Here is a 16,431-nt window from a genome sequence, read left to right on the forward strand (position 1 = left end):
CTGGTATAAATACCAAAATGTTTCAACAGCAACAGAATTTATAAAACATTAATAGAGAACATAATTATTAATAAAAATTAAAGTACCATGATCGTATTTTGAGAAAGAAAGTTGGAACATAATTTACTTGTGAAAATTCTTTTGATAAAAGAAAATAAAGGTAGATATAATTGTAATCTTTATCATAACCTTTATCAAAAAACGTTTTGTAGTGGATTTTCATTTAAAAAAAAAATTACAGAACAAAATCAAAACAATTAGTTTTTTTTTTAATAAACAGTTTAAGCAAAAAACGTTTGATTCTATACCTTTTATTTACTGGTATGGGTAATAATAACAATAACAAATATAAATAATAATAAAAATAAAATAGATTTATATTCTTCTTTGTGGAGGTATCATTCGAAGAAGGATTTTAACTTTCTTCTGAAGACGTTCATTTCTTTCATCTTGTGTTAGAAAAAACTGTTCATCGTCTGAATCCAGTTCCAGGTCTTCATCACCCTTCTTGTACCTCTGATTAATAAAAAAAATGAATTTATCTACATTTAGTACACAGTTAGTTCTCCTACCTCAAACTTATCCTTACGAAATTCTTCTTCATTCTGTGCCCACAATTTCAGTCGTTCGTGAATTATCATAATAGTTGAGAGAATATTGTCATCATTAACTTCAGAATTTTCGTCATAAAACAAACTATAAATCCTCCATTTGAAGTTACTTGGAAGTGAATCCCTTTTCACCCCCCAATATGTGCCAACGTGTTTGAGAGAAATGTAAAAAATGACATTTGGATTGACCAAATTGGTGAATGATGCCGGATGGAATGAAAATTTGATTTTTGTGTGTCGAAAACGGTGGAATTTTACCCCTGGCAAATCAAAAATCTCCGAGTCGGATTTGGCAAAATCTTCAAACAGTTTTTGTCGGCCCAAATCGATTTCTTGGGCACGCTGGGCCCGCTTTCTCTTCTTTTTTTGAAGCCATTTTTCTACAAAAAAACGTGTTATGAAAAGTATTAATGAATGACGGTAAATTTCACCAATTCTTTCATCTTCGCTGTACGTCGTCTCATAATAAGACGAGGAATCACTGTCCATGTTTTGTTTATGCGTCGAAAAATAGAATGACTCATTTTATTTTTCGGTGTCTGCAACATGTTTTCCAATTTTTTGTGCGACAAAACTCGTCAAGGTCAACGATTGTGCATTCTTTAAAATAAATTAATTAATTTTTGTAATTTTCTGTTATTGTGGCCAAAACTCTCGATTTTTTTTAGTTTCGCTGCGAAAAAAAGTTATAACTAAAGGAGAGCGCCAAAAATGTTTTTTTTACTAATTCTGCATATTTTGTCTTGTTTTATTATTATATTTATTAGTGTATTTTTTAAAAATTGAGAGAAATTTGCAAAAATTGAAAATACAGGGTGCGCCAGAACTAGCGCCCCAGAAAAAAATGCCATATAGGGTAAGATACCAGGAACATGGAAAACAAGTTTAAAAAATTTTATCTATAAAAATTTCGAAGTTATGAGAGTTTAAAGTTTGCACTTTGACTATTTATTTCTGTTAGAAAAATAATTTTCCAAGTTTTTTTGCTACAAGCTATTAGAAGAGGAAACAAATAAGAAGCTGTATCCTAAATTGTAACTGTGTTTAATATTATTTGTGGCTTTTATTGGCAAAATTTTTGTGCCTTTACTAAATAATTGTTAAAAAATACATACAAGATTATCAGTATTATTAAATATACATAAAGAAATGACAAATGTCAAAAAATAAATGTCAAAATTTTTTGCCATAACATTTTTTCCATGTTTCTGGTATCTTACTTGAAATTTTTCTCTGGGGCGCGAGTTCTGGCGCACCTGTATATACAAAATATGCATTAACTAAACATTTAAGGTATTTTCCACCAAGAATCTCATTAAAATCAAATAAAACGAATTCGAACAATAGTAACAATTAACAAATAATCCATCGTGTAATTCCATTGTTTTCCTAAAAAAAATACTAAAATTCTAACTTCGTTTTGGTAATTCCATAATAATTCGTGTGATTCCAAGTAAAGAAAGAGAAAATTTGCTTGTTTTTTGGAATTATCGAAGTTATCTTTGAATCGTTTGGAATTATTTGAGAATTAGTGGAATTCTTTAGAAAATTATGTTAAATTTCTTAGAACTATCAGAATTAATTTAAAATTGTTCTGAAAACAATGGAATTATTGGAGTTATTCGTGAAATCCTGAAATTTTTCTAGAATTACTGTTTTTTTTTTGATTATAGGGACTCACTCCCTCACAATTCAAACCAATAAATCTTTTAAATTTCTGACATTCATCCAATCAGATTTAAATTATGCGATAATTCAGCACGTGTGCTTAATTACCATAAATCTGATTGGATGAATCTCAGATATTTGAAAGTTTGATTGACATACATTTTTTTGCCAATTTTTTTTTTCTGTTTCTGATAATAAAAATATTTTGTAAATTTTGTTCGAGAAATAGTCTGTAAAATAGCCCTCGAATTACTACTGATAATTCCTTTTTAAAATTACATCAAATTTTTGAGAACTATCGGAATTACGGTGGAATTTTTTCAAATAATTGATACTTTTACTTAACGGCTCCTCGTTTGTTTAATATTCGTTGATAGGGAAATACAGTAAAATGCATGTCAATAAATCAAATTTATTTAAAAATTCTTTGACAACTATTAAAACTAGCGCACCCTGTGCTTGAATAAATATAATTATGCATAACTAAAATATGATTAAAATTTAGCTAACGCCAGTCGACACTTAAACACGGTGTGAAAAATCACAATTTAAGGCATAAATAAATGTTCTGCAGACGGTAACGGGGCTAACCCGTCGGTTACGTTCGGTAGTTGCGTCAAATCGGGTAAATTCTGAATGTGAGATTTCAACTCATTTCGAACACTATAGACTTTGATTAATTTATCTTGATACTCCTAGAAATTTCCCATAAATAAACGAAGACATCAAACAGTGTTTTACCTCTAAATTTTGCTCAGCTTGAGCCAACAATTCTTGCTGTACCTGAAGAAAATCCCTAATCATAGACGAAACTTTCTTACGATGTTCCATTTCAGTGGCGAGTCGACTGTTGTACTCATTTAGTAACGTTACAGCTTCGTTGACTTGTTGACTTAATTTCTCCGCCTGTTCTTTATCTGGTTATAAAAAAATTAGTGATACAACTCGTGAAAAATCGAAAAACTAGCCTTGTAGGTTTGCTATTGACGAAATTTCAGTCACCGAAGGGGGCAATTGGGCAATCCGTTGTCTCACCCCCTCATCCGCCGACGCGATGTTATTCTCCAAGTCTTGGATGGCTTTGATCAGTTCCTCGGGCTCAGGGGGGTCCCCGGCCGGCGTGTGTGGACTCAAATGCACATGCGTCTCCACCATCCCGTCCACTTCTACTGTGACTTCATGTTCAGACTTTTTCTTCTCTTTGGGGGGCTTTCCATCGGTTTTGGCTTTTTTCGCCGGAGGACCCTCTTTCTCTGTAACAAAATTGTGAAATTGTGTCGGAGAAATGACAAAAACTCACTTAATGCGCTCCTAAATTCGGTGATTTGAGTCTCGTTATAAATCCCTCTTTCGCTCCAAATCGTTAATAATCGTTCCAAACTGCTTTTGGTTTTCTCCTCGGCGTCGGACATGTGTTCGAAAGCCTTTTTCAAGTGAGCCCCGAACTCCTGGCCGTATTCGGGCCCCTTTTTGCGGCTGTTTTGGATCACGTCGTTTGCGAGGTACATGAATGTTAGTTTTTTGCTGTCCTTGGCTGAAAAAAACATCGTGGGTGTGTGAAACTATTAAATTTCAATGTTTCGTACCTTTGACCAGTTCTCTGCCCCATAATTTCACCACTGTGCTGTAGTGTTTTCTGTGATGAATTAACCAAAAAGACAATGTTTGGATACTTTGCGAGGAATTGTTTAAATCGGTTAGTTTTTTGATAAAAGCCGATTCGGTAAAGCCTGCCATTTAACACGGTTTGTATTTAGTTTAGAATTTAATGAAAAAAGTGTAAATATAACCACAAATATTGCAAATCAGAAGTTGACAGTTGACATTTCGGGCTGATGGCGGTGGCTATGGACACGTGGCGCTGTGACGGTGCCACAATTAAAAAAAAAAATACATTTACAAATAAAAACAAAAAAACTTTGTTTTAAACCCGTTAGAATAGGTATTTTGTAAGAAAGCACAAACTATTTTTCTTTAATTTTGAATAAACATGGAGTACAATTTTAGTATAGGCAACTAAACATGCACGTTAAAATAGATAACTAATTATTAATATTATTAATATTAATACATTATGGCAATTAAGCGTTGCTATTTTTTATTTTATCTTAAATACATTGCAACTGCATTTTTTTATGTTAATATTAATTAATTAGATTTTTACTCAACCAACATTACGCCCGTGCACACCTGGCGGTGGCTACGGCTACGTAGCGTTGTGACTGTATATCACACTATTTTAAAAAAATATATATTTACAAAAAAAACTTGAGAAAACATTGTTCTAAATTTGTTAATAAGGCACTCAAATTATTTTAATAGCGAATAAACTTAAACATGGAATACAATTTTAGTATAGGCAACCAAATATGCACTTGAAATTAAATAATCATTATTATTGTTAATTGAATTACATTATGCTAATAAAACCTCCTTTTTTTAAATTTATTTATAACATTGCAATTGCAATTTAAAAAAAAATATTAGGGGAGATTAAAAAAGTTTTAGAATTATTATTAAAAAAAAGTGATAAATGTAATCAAAAACTCAAAGAACAGAAAGCCAATAAAGAGTTCATTAAATTTGATAAAATATGACATGTGACAGTTCAAGTTGAGAAATGGTCACTTTGTTATTAGTTTTCGAGTTGGGAAGTGGTCATTTCCCAACCGTCTGAAATGTCATTTACATATTAATTGTTTAAGGAACTTGAAATCTCATACTTCCCAACTTTTCACATTCAAAGTAATTTGATTATTACTTTATGAAATAAATAAAATTAAGAAATTAAGTCGAGATTACACTTTGTATTTCTTCAGAATTTCTATTGAAAGAATTATTTTTTGAAAAAATAAAAAATAGTGCTTCTATATCAAGGATGTTGCTTGAAAATGAAAGCTGCACCAAGACCTAAACCTAAAATACTCTCGTATTCCACTTTCAAGCCTTAACACTTTCGCACTGTCTGTGGTACAGGTGCCATCGAGTTGTCGGACAGTTTGTGCAACGTTTCGTTTGTGTTGTGACCATCTTCCGCAAATAAATGCGACAAAATGCGACCGCAAATAATCGCGATTTGCGTTTTGGTGCTTGCTATGCAGTGCAACTCCGGAAACAATTTCAGAAATGGTAAGTTTTTGTTCAATTATTTAATAACAAGCCCACATTTTTGTATTTTTTTAAGTTTCAATTTTAATTTATTCTCTCTCTACCTTTTTTTGATTTGCAAGTTTGGCGATCTGAAATGGTCAAACAGCATGTTGTCCTTCAGCACAACAATTTCCATTTCAAGAAGTGGTTCGGTTTGCGTATTAAGTTCGTCATTTGAAAAATTCAATTATTTTTTGATGTCAGTCAAAGCAAGAAAGTGAAATTTCTTCTTCTTGTTATGTAACTTTCTAATGTCTGTATGTACTCGTCGAAATACCAGACGGATTAGAAATTACTAATAAAAATCGGATATTTTTTCAAAAGTTTCCACTTTTTGATATTCCAATTAAATTATAAAAATATTTGGTCATTGATCTCACATTTCTCGAAAAACTGGATGTTTCACCGAAAACTCAATATGAAAAAAGTGCTTTTATGTATCTGAGTCGGTGTCAATGTCTGCTGAATAATCTATAAAATTCTGAAGCTTTTATACAGGGTGTCCAGAAATAACCTTGAAAGATTTTGGGAGGTATATTTCCTAGGTCAAGGTAAGAAAAAATACTTTTGAGAGAGCTACAGAAGGCGTAAAATTTTGCTTTGGAAGAACTTTTTTGAGTTTAGGAAACATTTGCGAAATAAGTCTATAAGAACTTTTTTTCTTATTTTGACCTACTGAACCACCCCCCAAAATTTTTCAACGTTTTTTCCGGACACCTTGTATAAAAATAAAACACTCCCAAAAAAACACATTCGAAAAATGATATTTTTTTTGAATTAAATTGTTTCATTCTCGGTTTAATTCAAATAATATTCTCGTAAATTACCACAGATTTTTATCTTTTTTAATGGTTTTATTATGTCTGAAACTCGTTTTCGTGAAAAAACCAAATGTTATTGAATTTTTTAATCAATTAGGGTTGAATGTACTAAAAGGTGAATAACTTGAATTATATTTAAATACTAAAATTCCCTAATTTAAGGTTTCAAAAATTAAGTAGGTACTAAAATTTTCAAAGATTTATCCATCCTCAGATTGGAATGTTATTTACTTTCCAAACAAATTTATGTTGTTTGAATACAATTTCCATAAAATTTGAAGTTTAAACAGTAATTTGAATCTATTTTTAAAACCTATGTCAACAGTTTTTATAAATAAGTTATTAAAAAGAAAAGTCAAAAATTATAGCTTATTTCACGATCAATGATTTTTATTTCACTTTCCACTAGAAAAAATCACGAAAATCTGACCTTTTAAATCTTAAATTTTTAACACATCCCAGTTTTGCATAATTCTCGCATAATGCAGATGTTTTTGAGACTAATTTCTTATGCAATGGACCAATTTTTGGAATTTTTGCATACCTACCTACCACCTGACCCACATTTACAAATTCCGATTTTAAAAATAATTTTTAATTACTTGATAGTAATGTTAATTGTTGCTCTCGGCTCAATGCAAGTAATTTCTACAGACTCTCAACTTCCGGATAAACTTCACTTTCCATTTTCCCAACTTGACCCCAATATCGCGTAAAAGTCGTTTGAATTTATTTATTCGGTTGCAAAAGCCAATGCCCACTAATCGTCAAGTTTAACGGTCATTTTGTCTATGCAAAAAATTATTTTACTCCACATTTCACTCGACTTTATTGCCCTGTTAATTAAACTGCAATAAAAATCGAATTAGGTATATTAATTACACTATTATAATCAGTAGTGTTATATCATACAAAAAAATTTTTTTTATAATTGCAAATTAAAATTAAAATTGTTTATTTGAAAACCCATTTTTACTCTTGACGAGTCACTTATGTGAGTTGATTTGGATGGTTGCTATAGAAACGCACTGAAATCCGTATGTAACTGTGGTGACAGTGTCACAAAAATAAAAATCGTCATGGTAACAATTAAAAATTCAAATTCAGCCCAGTGGCGGGTAACAGTTTTTCTGAAACATTTCTTTAAATAGTTTTATGGCCGAAATCGAAAGTCTTGAGCAAATACCGCCGTAATTACACGTTCGAATAGTTTTATTTTTTGATTATAATTAGGTAATTAATAAATCATTGCTTAATCAAATTAGATTAGCGTCAATTATTATATAATTGAATTATTTCATTAGCGAGTTGTGGTTTTCATAGACAATGCAACAATGTTATCTGGAAATAATAAAATTTCATCGAAGTTTTGGATATCCTGCTATTGAATTTTGATCGAAATCTGGTATATATGTATTAAGGTTAATGGAATAAATATTTGCGAAATTGCTGACCAAATATAGCACCTATCTATCCTCGAGAATTTGAAATATTTTAGGTGAAAAACTGAATAAATTTCGAGTTTCGATCAACGACCCTTCGTAAACTGCTGACCCTATAAAAGTGGGGTAATTGAGATAAATTAAAGAGCTGACGACCCTATAAAATCTCCTTAACTAGGTGCAAGATTGCATCACAACTGAAAAATCTACTCAAAAAAAATTCAAAATGCGAAGGTCGGATAATTTGAAAAAAATATGATTTATGACCAAGTTTTGTTAAAATTTGTTATGCAAAAACTGAAAATTTGCTCTGGTTGGAAATAATTTTGCCATTTCCAAGAAGACACCGGATTGCCTTCACATTTCTTACTTTTCATAATTGAACACCACAATTAAGAACAATTTCCGGATTTGCTAATTCGGTCTTGACTTTTAACACTAATTGTTTTATAACAATTATGACCAAATTTTGGAGCTTTTAACAAGTAGTCAGACATTGACATTTTTCAGTTTTTTACATATTATAAATTACACATTATTACATAGGAGGATAGATCCAATCAGAGTTAAAGGTCAGTAATTATTAAAGCAACTTTTAGTACTAAAAATTCGAAAACAAGTCTACTAAACAAAACAATAATTCGTTGTAATAAATTCCAAAATGACAATATAATTATTAATCTCTTTATGAATTTGATTTGTTAGAAAACTGGTTGGGTTAGTAATTTATTCCTTAAATTATTGGCATTTATGACTATCAGAGCTAGAGTAGTAATTATTAATATGATTTTAAATCTTGTTTTATTGAGTGCAAACATACACAAAAAAAATCAAATTGATTTTTGATTTCCTTGTCAAATAGTTAATCAAGTGATTTGTAAAGAAAAGTGAGAAATAAGTCACCGACGTGCTTGTACCAACATTTGCAATTGCATTATTATATAACATAAAACGGTATTTGTTTACATAATTTTTTACTAGTGTTATTAATTAGCAACATTCTTAACTGTAATAGGTGATATGCAATGGTATTTTAATACTAGTAATACTAGTAAATAAGATACCATTTCTTGTTGCACGTGATTTTATATTCATTACAAGCAGTTTTATTTCTTACATCCTTGCGATTTCATTTAATTACAAGGATAATGAGGGAAAATTTGAAAATATCGTTGACCAGTAGGTAAAAGGCAATTTTCTCGTCGAAAAATCATGAACTGCAATGAAATAAAAGTGTATTGAAGGTTCGAATGATTACAAATATTATAACCATTATAATCAGTTTTGTAATTGCAAATTGGTACTTAGTAGTGAATGTTACGTAAAATATTTATTATTTTGCGTTTAACTTTTCTAAAAAATATTTTTTTTTAAAGTGTGAAATTGAAAATTTTCAAAATATAGTTTTTTAGACAAAATTAAGCGTTGAACGGGATGCTGTTGGTTAAATGCTCTACGATAAATAGTTTTCGAGATTTTTTCTATTAAACTTTCCCTAAAAAAGAGGTTTTTTTTGAACTGTAAAAATAAAAAAAATTGTTTTTAAAATTGTCAAAATACAATTTTCAAGACGTAAAATTAAGTGCTCAACAAGATGCTTTTGGTTAAAATGCTCTACGACGAGCAGTTTTCTAAACATTGTGCATTTTTTAAATAGTAAATATGAAAAAATAGCAGGTAGAAGAATTTTCAAAATATGTATAGTTTTCCAGACGAAAAATCAAGAGCTAAATCTATAGCTCAAAAGTATCTACTTTTGATTAAAATGCTCTATTACAAGTAGTGTTCGAGATATTTTGCGTAAAACTTTCTTAAAAAAGAGTTTTTTTTAACCGTTAAAATAAAAAGATACTTTTCAGAAATTTTCAACCCTCAATAGGATGCTTTTGGTCAAAATGCTTTACAAGTAATTTTCCAGATATTGAGCGTCTACTTTTCTAAAAAAAGGTTTCTTTTGAACGATAAAAATAAAAAATAGGTTTTAAAATATAGTTTTCTATACAAAAAATTAAGTGCTGAATGGGATGCTTTGGTTAAAATGCTCTACGACAAGCAGTTTACAAAATATTTTACCTCTATAACTTTCCTAAAAAGGAAATTTTTTTAACTGTAAAAATGAAGTAATAGGTTTCAAAAATTCTGAAAATACAGTTTTCTAGACGTAAAATTAAGCGCTGAACAGGATGCATTTGCTTAAAATGCTCCAGGATAAGTAGTTTACATAATATTTGCTAAAAGGGTTTCAAATATTTTCAAAATACAGTTTTCTAAAACTAAGAGCTGGACAAGATGTAGTTAAAATGCTCTACGACACGTAGTTTTCGAAACATTTTGCATCTAACTTTCTTAAAAAAGGAGTATTTTTTTGAATAGTAAACATGAAAAAATAGCAGGTAGAAGAATTTTCAAAATATAGTTTGCTAGACGAAAAATCAAGGGCTAAACTTTTGGTTAAAATGCTCTACAAGTAGTTTTCCAGATATTTTGCGTCTAACTTTCCTTTCTTTTGAACTATAAAAATTCAAAAAAAAAAAATTCAAAAAAAAAATTCAAAATATAGTTTTCTAGACAAAAAAATTAAGTACTCAACGGGATGCTTTGGTTAAAATGCTCTACGACAAGCAGTTTGCAAAATATTTTGTCTCTAACTTTACTAAAAAGGATATTTTTTTTAACTTTAAAAATCAAGTAATAGGGTTCAAATATTCTGAAAATACAGTTTTCAAGACGTAAAATTAAGCGCTGAACAGGATGTATTTGGTTAAAATGCTCTTGGACAAGTAGTTTTCGTGATATTTTGTGTTTAACTTTGCTAAAAGAGTTTCAAACATCTTCAAAATCTCTACGACAAATAGTTTTTGAAATATTTTGCATCTAACTTTCTTAAATGGTAAACATGACAAAATAGCAGGTACAAAAAATTTTCAAAATATAGTTTTCCAGACAAAAAATCAAACGCTGAATAGGATACTTTTGGTTAAAATACTCTACGACAAGTAGTTTTCTAGGTATTTTGCGTCTAACATAGAGTTTTTTTAACTGTAAAAATAAAATAAGCTTCAAAAAATTTAAAAATATAGTTTTCTAGACTAGAAGTAAAATGAAGGGCTTGGTTAAAATGCTCTATGACAATTAGTTTTCGAGGTATCAACCTATTCTGAGCGTTTGCGAGCATTGAGTTTGAATTTTTTTACCAAAATCAAATTTAGCGCTTTCAAATGTTAAAAAATGGTTTTGTACTAGTTAAAATGCTCTACGACAAGTATCTTTGGAGATTTTGAGTTCGACAAAAAATGAAGCAACTTCATTATTTTTTTTACACTCAACTGCCACTCAACGTCTAATCAGTGACTAAATTAAATCAACTTAACACTATATAACGATCCGATACCATCAAAAACATTTATCATTGGTGATCGTGGGCGTGTCACTTTCTCATTCAAAATTGCACCATTGTCACGACCAATCAGCTTTCACAGCAACTTGTCATCAAAACGAGCGAAAAAAGCGTAAATTGCGCAAATAGATCAAAACCCTAGAATTCTATAAACCTCCTTGCAAGGTGATAGTCATTCTTTACTTTGCTCTTGACTTTCATTACGATTATGAAATGTTTGTTTACGCGCATTGTTGTGCTAATCGGTCACAATTTGATGATTTCTGATTGAAAATAAATAAAGGGACCACGCCTTTGTTGCCTTGTCTCAACCTTGGTGTCAGTTTAAAAAAAAATCGAGACTTATTATTTACAAGAAACAATGCATTGTGATGGAATGTGATCAGATTTTCTTACAAGTAGCCAATGAATATGTATCAATTATGTAAAAATTTTACTGTTAGTACACTAGTGATGTAATTTACGTGTGTCGCGTAAATAAAAGTTTGAATCAATTTTTTTCACCTGATAGTGTGCAAAAGTTGATTTCATAATCAAAACTAAAACAAAAACATCATAACTAGGTCTCAAGTTCCGCTTTAATGACTCTGTTGTAATCATCTTTCATTCAAGTCGGTGTTGAAGTGACAAAAACTGTCACACCTTTGAAGACATGTCATGATTTGAAAGGTGTAAAGAAAAGCAAAGGTCGTATGATATAACAGTCTGGAGCTTCCTCAAAGATTTTTTCATCAACTTTCTTGTTTTTTATTTTGCGTGAAATTCTGTCTTATAAAAAAAAAATGCAAATTTTGTGGGGTGGTTTTCCAGGTCAAAATAAGAAAAAAACTTCCTATGGACATACAGGCTGTCCCAGCGAGTTGAAAAAGTTCAATAGCGACCTTTAAATGGTGAAATTAAATAGGACATTGATAGATACTAATCTAGTCCATCGCCTAAAATTATTTTCAACTATACAGCGTTTCTCTAAAATAAGTTACAATACAACCTTGTGTTTTTTTAAATGAAACATCATATGTTTCTTAGCGTTTTTGGATGTAAATTTTTATGACAATGTTTTTAAGCTAAACTTTTATTGGTCGATTTTGCTTAGTTTTAAAAATAAGACGGTTTTTTTGACGAAAACATGCACTTTTTAAAAATTTATTACACAAAAACTAGGACATCTAGAAATATTTTTTTACTAACGCAAAGAAGAAGGTACAAGCTATAAGGTTGTAACATTTTTTTAATGTTTTGCATTTGCAAAGATAAAAAAAAATGAAGGCGTGTGTTAAAAGTTTAATAACTTATAAAATTTAAATGGAACACCTTATTTATTGTTTTTGCATTTAAAAGATTATTATTAAATTGTCTTTCAAAAATTATTTACTTTTAGGTGTTTATAATCAATAACTAAAAATATATTTAACGTTAAACATTAAAAAAATTATTACTATTGTTTTATTAGTAAAAAGTGCACAGTTGCACAAGAAATGGAAGAAATATCACTTAATAATCATATTTGTGTTAAACTGAATCCATTATTTTGCGTTTAACTGTGAAATTGAAAATTTTATATAGTTTTTAGACAAAATTAAGCGTTGAACGGGATGCTGTTGGTTAAAATGCTCTACGATAAATAGTTTTCGAGATTTTTTCTATTAAACTTTCCCTAAAAAAGAGGTTGTTTTGAACTGTAAAAATAAAAAAATATTTTTTAAAATTGTCAAAATACAGTTTGTCAAGACGTAAAATTAAGTGCTCAAGGAGATGCTTTTGGTTAAAATGCTCTACGACAAGCATTTTTCGAAACATTTTGCATCTAACTTTCTTAAAAAAAAGTATTTTTTTGATAGTAAACATGAAAAAATTGCAGGTAGAGGAATTTTCATAATATGTTTTCCAGGCGAAAAATCAAGGGCTAAATAGGATACTTTTGGTTAAAATGCTCTATTACAAGTGGTTTTCAAGATATTTTGCGTAAAACTTTCTTAAAAAAAGAGTTTTTTTTAAACGTTAAAATGAAAAAAAAATCAGCCCCCAATGGGATGTTTTTGGTTAAAATGCTCTACAAGTAGTTTTCCAGATATTTTAGTAAAAAGTGCACAGTTTTTTGTGCAAAACGGAAGAATTATCACTTAATAATCACATTTATGTTAAACTGAATCCATTATTCTTTATTTTTACAATAAAATAGTTCGAATTTCAGTATTTATAACGACTTTAACAATCTCTAGATAAATTAAGGGACAAGTGATCCGTGGTGGAATTACTATGGTTGCAATAGTATCAACAATGCTTTATCAATGTATTAGATGCAAAAATAAATCATATGTTAAATATGTTCCATTTAAATTTTTTAACTTATTTAACTTTTAACAAACTTCTTAATTTATTAATCTTTAGAAATGCAAAACACTAAATAATTATTTAGCAATTGCTACAGTTTTAAATTCTGTACTTTCTCCTTTGCAGAAGTAAGAAAAAATTTGTTCTAGCTGTCTTAGTATTTGTGTAATAAATTTTTAAAAAATGCATGTTTTCGTCAAAAAAACGTCTTATTTCTAAAACTAAGCTAAATCGACTAATAGAAATTTAGCGTAAAAACATTGTTTTAAAAAAGGCTACATCCAAGAATGCCAAAAAACATACGGTGTTTCATTTAAATAAAAACATAAGTTTATATCGTAACTTATTTTTGGGACATGCTGTACTATGGTTGAAAATAATTTTAGGTAATGCACTAGATTAGTATCTATCAGTGTCCTATACAATTTTTTTAAAAAACTTTTTCAACTCGCTGGAACACGCTGTATGTCCCTTAGGACCATTTCCGGACCATAAAAACTTTTTTCTTATTTTGACCTGAAATCTTTTAACGTTTTTTTTCAAACACCCTGTATAAAAGCATTAGAGGAATGGTCAATTACGCAACTGCATTCAATTGTGGATCAATAAATCGAAGAAACGAGATCAAGAATGAACTTAATTGCACTCTTATGCATCTTGACATTCTCTTGTACCACAAAATGATTGTTAATTAACGCAAATTTCCCATAATATTTCCCTTCTTCAACACTTAAATTCAACACCAATTTTTTTCAAGTTAATAACTTTATCTTGATGGAATCTAATTAGCACAGACAAGGACTTAAAAAAGCTGAATCAATAATAGGCTTGGTATTTTTAAGTATCGCCATTGTGTGCAAATTTAAGCTTAATCATATTATTTTTTTTTTATTATTATTAAATGTGATGAAAGAGTAAGTCACGAGTTGTTTCAGCCCCACGATTCTGTTAATTTTTTTGTCTTAATTTGTAATTCACGATTTAAATGAATCGCAAGTCAATAACGATTAATAATGAAAAGGTTAAGTCAATGAAAAAATAAATGTGTGATTGTTATTTTAAATGAAAGGTGTGGAGAAAAATTTTTATCCGCAAACGTCACAAAAGTGACCACTTTTGTGACTAAATGTCACAAGTAAAAGTTTTACCTTTCAGCCAGGGTGTAAAAATTCTATTTTTGCGCCTAGACGTTTTTTGCCGCTTCAGCAATTTCTGTAGATCATCAGAAATTGACGCGTGATATTTGTTTATAAGAATTGTTATGATTTCATTACTTGCAAAACGCCTTGATTATTTTGTACATTTACTTGCTAATTAGGTTTTGCTCTTTACTTTCAATCTGAATAAAATAGTGTATGTTTTTCGGAGTAAAAGTGAGTTTATGTGGCTCAGCTGAATTATTCGCCTCACTACGTTCGTCAAAAGAAACGTTTAGTTTTCTCATTTTATTTAATTTGCTTTATAATTAGTTATATAATTTGTTGGAATTCACTCTTAAAGCACAAAATTTTCAAGTTTAGTAATGAATCTTTCTCTTTGAAAGTAGGTTCAGGGTGTTTTTGCAGTTTTTGTACAAAATAATTATAAAATTATTCCGCAGGTAATAGTGATATTTAAATAATTGATGAATAAATACTTTAACTTTCCAAAATGAACTTTTTGCACTACATGCATGTTATAAATATTGAAACCGAGTATATTTATAAATTAATTTGTTATCGAATAGAAATATTAACTGAAAAAAACATTTCTTATTTATTTCATTTCACTTAAGAAAATTAAACAAAACTATATTTTAGTTTGACAGTTTTTAAGCTTATAAACTGTTTTTTTTTAATATTTCCTATTCAAATAATCAACAAAAAGTACCAAATTTGCATTGTGGCAAAACGCCGACGTTTCGTGGTTTTATTGCAATAAACAAGATACCAAATAGGAGAATTAAAGTTTACAAATCTGGCCTTAGCACCGATTTCAGTCACAAATAGAAATTATTCCAACTTGTTTGTCTTCTAATCACCTTTAATTTGATTAGATTTCGAGTTCCTACTGAAAAAATCGCGGAAAATTGACCTGAAATTCGTGCAACTTTCAGCAGAATCAGGTCTGAAAACGTTTAAATTTGAAAAATTGATAAATGATTGATGATTTTTTGTTGTGATGCAACAACTTGTTCCATTGTTGGGATAATAATTGTGTAATTTTCATCAATTGTTGATTTGAGGTATTTGGGCTAAGGTCAGCGGTAATTACGTCCAAGAAGTAAATATTTTGAGTAGAAAAATAGTTGTATTAAAATAATCAGTGTTGTGTGCTTTGACACTAATATTGCATGATACCACCTTGCATTGCTAATCCCTTTCGCTTGTAGTATTACTTACTCTAAAACTGATACAACACTGATCATTTTAATGCTTTCAGGGTATCAATTGGATTATCGGGAGATTGCAAGACAGAACAAAATAACCGAACAAATTTTACAAAACTACTTGGAAAAACGATTGTTTCCAAATAATCATCGGCCTTTGAAGGCGCCCACCGTTTGGGATATTTTACCGAGAGCGAGGAGGAAACCTAATAATAATATACAGGATGTTCTCAATACTACGGACGAGACACTCGAAAACGGCGAATCGGAGCGAGTCACGTTCTACAACGACGAAACCAAAGACGAGGACGACTTTCAAGGCACGTTCAAATTTACAACAAAATACAAAAACTCTGTAATGATGACATTTAAACTTTTTTTGATATTTTGTATACCTAATAGAGTTGATTAAAAAACACAAACTTTTTGAAGGGATACTTTAATACAGGGTGAACTTTGAAAAACGGCAGGCGCTGTAGAATTTTTATTCATGGTTCGATTTTAAAAATTAAAAAAAGTAAATTTTATTCTAATTTTAAATTGGGCTCATTTTTTTCATAATTTGTAAGATATTAATTTTCTTGGCACAGACATGTGTGATATATTTTACTTTTACTAAAAAAATATCGTTTAAAATAATTAA

The 16,431-nt window shown here is 29.6% G+C and overlaps 3 protein-coding genes across 3 annotated transcripts in view; 1 reads left to right on the plus strand and 2 right to left on the minus strand.

Annotated features, from left to right (window-relative positions):
- Positions 1–301: 301 nt before the first annotated feature.
- LOC123005719 lies at positions 302–1,174 on the minus strand. The gene is made up of 3 exons (XM_044399614.1): positions 1,043–1,174; positions 573–991; positions 302–516 (listed from the first exon to the last, which is right to left on the minus strand). Exons 1-3 carry the CDS (start codon positions 1,098–1,100, stop codon positions 376–378), a joined length of 618 nt encoding a protein of 205 aa, XP_044255549.1. The 5' UTR covers positions 1,101–1,174; the 3' UTR covers positions 302–375.
- Positions 1,175–2,671: 1,497 nt separating this feature from the next.
- On the minus strand, positions 2,672–4,117 carry LOC123004663 (regulation of nuclear pre-mRNA domain-containing protein 1B). The gene is made up of 5 exons (XM_044398029.1): positions 3,866–4,117; positions 3,580–3,813; positions 3,248–3,532; positions 3,021–3,196; positions 2,672–2,974 (listed from the first exon to the last, which is right to left on the minus strand). The coding sequence occupies exons 1-5, from the start codon at positions 4,014–4,016 to the stop codon at positions 2,828–2,830; spliced, it is 993 nt and encodes a 330-aa protein (XP_044253964.1). The 5' UTR covers positions 4,017–4,117; the 3' UTR covers positions 2,672–2,827.
- Positions 4,118–5,229: 1,112 nt separating this feature from the next.
- The window catches only part of LOC123003865 (C-type lectin 37Db), a 23,818-nt gene continuing 12,616 nt past the window's right edge, over positions 5,230–16,431 (plus strand). Inside the window, exons 1-2 of the mRNA XM_044396900.1 lie at positions 5,230–5,408; positions 15,842–16,108. Coding sequence (XP_044252835.1) covers positions 5,333–5,408; positions 15,842–16,108 — 343 coding nt within the window. The 5' untranslated portion in view covers positions 5,230–5,332. The remainder of the gene's footprint in view (positions 5,409–15,841; positions 16,109–16,431) is intronic.

Source organism: Tribolium madens, unplaced genomic scaffold, assembly GCF_015345945.1.
Source record: "Tribolium madens isolate multiple individuals breed KSU strain unplaced genomic scaffold, Tmad_KSU_1.1 Scaffold_11;HRSCAF=98;Tcas5.2_LG3b, whole genome shotgun sequence".
Lineage (NCBI taxonomy): Eukaryota > Metazoa > Arthropoda > Insecta > Coleoptera > Tenebrionidae > Tribolium > Tribolium madens.

What these genes read in the sequence shown, in the direction of transcription:
- LOC123005719 (XM_044399614.1), bottom strand. Translation starts at nt 1,100, where the DNA reads ATGGACAGTGATTCCTCGTCTTATTATGAGACGACGTACAGCGAAGAT. An exon ending in CAGCGAAGATGAAAGAATTG is followed by an intron (nt 992 to 1,042) that starts GTGAAATTTACC and finishes GTTTTTTTGTAG; the next exon opens with AAAAATGGCTTCAAAAAAAG. An exon ending in TTCGTAAGGATAAGTTTGAG is followed by an intron (nt 517 to 572) that starts GTAGGAGAACTA and finishes TTTATTAATCAG; the next exon opens with AGGTACAAGAAGGGTGATGA.
- LOC123004663 (XM_044398029.1), bottom strand. Translation starts at nt 4,016, where the DNA reads ATGGCAGGCTTTACCGAATCGGCTTTTATCAAAAAACTAACCGATTTA. An exon ending in CGAATTTAGGAGCGCATTAA is followed by an intron (nt 3,533 to 3,579) that starts GTGAGTTTTTGT and finishes ATTTTGTTACAG; the next exon opens with AGAAAGAGGGTCCTCCGGCG. An exon ending in AAGCTGAGCAAAATTTAGAG is followed by an intron (nt 2,975 to 3,020) that starts GTAAAACACTGT and finishes GGAAATTTCTAG; the next exon opens with GAGTATCAAGATAAATTAAT.